The sequence below is a fragment of the Cyprinodon variegatus genome, unplaced genomic scaffold (assembly GCF_000732505.1).
Source record: "Cyprinodon variegatus isolate N-32 unplaced genomic scaffold, C_variegatus-1.0 Scaffold1241, whole genome shotgun sequence".
NCBI lineage: Eukaryota > Metazoa > Chordata > Actinopteri > Cyprinodontiformes > Cyprinodontidae > Cyprinodon > Cyprinodon variegatus.
Window position 1 is genome coordinate 59,641 of NW_015151694.1, and position 1,854 is coordinate 61,494.

General features: G+C 42.9%; 1 protein-coding gene across 1 annotated transcript in view; it reads left to right on the top strand.

Moving 5' to 3' along the window:
* The window catches only part of LOC107102357 (evolutionarily conserved signaling intermediate in Toll pathway, mitochondrial-like), a 6,667-nt gene that overhangs the window by 1,667 nt on the left and 3,146 nt on the right, over positions 1–1,854 (top strand). Inside the window, exons 2-4 of the mRNA XM_015401630.1 lie at positions 162–567; positions 1,108–1,331; positions 1,702–1,759. Coding sequence (XP_015257116.1) covers positions 162–567; positions 1,108–1,331; positions 1,702–1,759 — 688 coding nt within the window. The remainder of the gene's footprint in view (positions 1–161; positions 568–1,107; positions 1,332–1,701; positions 1,760–1,854) is intronic.

A 1,854-nucleotide genomic window follows, 5' to 3' on the forward strand; every position in this document is an offset into this window, starting at 1 on the left:
ATATATTTAAAAAAGCTAACATGTAAATCCCTAGAAGTAGCCGGTCATCATGTGACCAAAGTCCGTTTTCTTCCCGGGACTCAGCCTGTTGCTCGTAGACGAACTTTTCCTGAATGAAGCGCGACGGATTTTAACGTCTTCCTGTCGGCCTTCTCTCACAGGCGGCGAGGCATTTCCGATGCAGCCCTGCGTCCGCGAAGAGTCGCCCAGTACCCGCGCGGTTCGTCAACCAGGACGAGAAGAAGAGGACGACGTCCCTGGCCACCCAGGAGGACTTGTTTGAGCAGGTGGCCAAAGAGGCCAAAACCAAGGCCACATTCAACGAGGTCATCGAGGTCTTCACCAAGAGGGACGTCAGGCGGCGCGGCCACGTGGAGTTCATCTACACCGCCCTGAAGAAGATGGCCGAGTTCGGGGTGGAGCGAGACCTGAGCGTTTACAACAAACTGCTGGACGTTTTCCCCAAAGAGGTCTTCGTCCCCAGAAACTTCATCCAGCGGATGTTCAACCACTATCCCCGGCAGCAGGAGTGTGGGGTGCAGATCCTGGAGCAGATGGAGAACTACGGTGGGTCGCTTCTCCATCCCGCCTGGAGAGCACTTCCTGCTGGAGCTGGGCGTATGGAGACAAATCAGAGCCTTAAATGTTGTTGTTGTTGTTTTTTTTAATTAAATTGAAAATAAATATGATTTGGGAATTAAAACAATGAAACTAAAACAAAAAAATTCCATTGAAAAGTATTTAAAAAATACAAATATTTTAAATATTGAACAGAAAAAAAGAATAAAAACCAAAAAGGAATGTTTAAAATTACTTTTTAGTTCAAGTTTTTAAATATATATTTTTTTATTTTCAGATTTAAACTTCTGGACTTCTTAGATGACATTCGGTGATGAATGATGAACTAGAATTGTCTTTAAACCTGAGTTGGTATTTTTATTTTATTTTTTTTCTAGTTTTATCATTTTTTTCTGTTTAAAAAACATATTTTCAGATTTATATTTTTTTTTCAGTTTCTAAATATATTTTTTTATTTCCAATTATAAGAGAAACTGAGCAAAGTTTTGGCCCTAATTTAACCCCATAGGTCTTATTTGTGTTTTTCAGGCATAATGCCGAACGTTGAGACCAAAGTCCTGCTGGTCCGGATCTTTGGGGAGAAGAGCCACCCTATGAGGAAGTTCCAGCGCATCATGTACTGGTTCCCCAAGTTCAAGCACATCAACCCATTCCCCGTTCCTCAGCCCCTCCCTGGTGACCCTGTGGACTTGGCCCGCTTGAGCCTGAAGCGCATCGCCAACGACCTGGATGCTAAAGTTACCGTCTACCAGGTTAGCCTAGCTTCTATAGCAGCGGTTCCCAAACATCCCCCCAAAACTGCATTTAATTCTTCCTTTTATGTTTATTTTTAACATTTTATTGGGACATTTTATCATGAAATTATATATTTATTATTTAATTTATGTATTCCGGTATATTTTGGCCCTCCATATACCTCAGGGATTACATTACAATGATTAAGACCATCTAGTGACCCCCAGCTTGGTGTCTCTGACCCCCCGGGGGGTCCTGACCCCCGCTCTGAGAACCCCTGATTTATAACATCAAGAAAAATTAATGAAAAAAACATTTGTTGGTGTTTTTTTTTTTCATCTAATCTGCACATTCCTAAACGCTCCTACGGTTTGTTCTCGCTAACAGCTGCCCTGCACAGACGTCACCGAGAGCGGCGAGGAAGTGGAGCTTCCACATATAGTCGGTACGGATCTCCAGCATGATCTCCATGTTCTTCACGTTCTCAATGTTCTGCATGTTCTGCATCTTCTGCATGTTCTGCATGTTCTTCATGTTCTG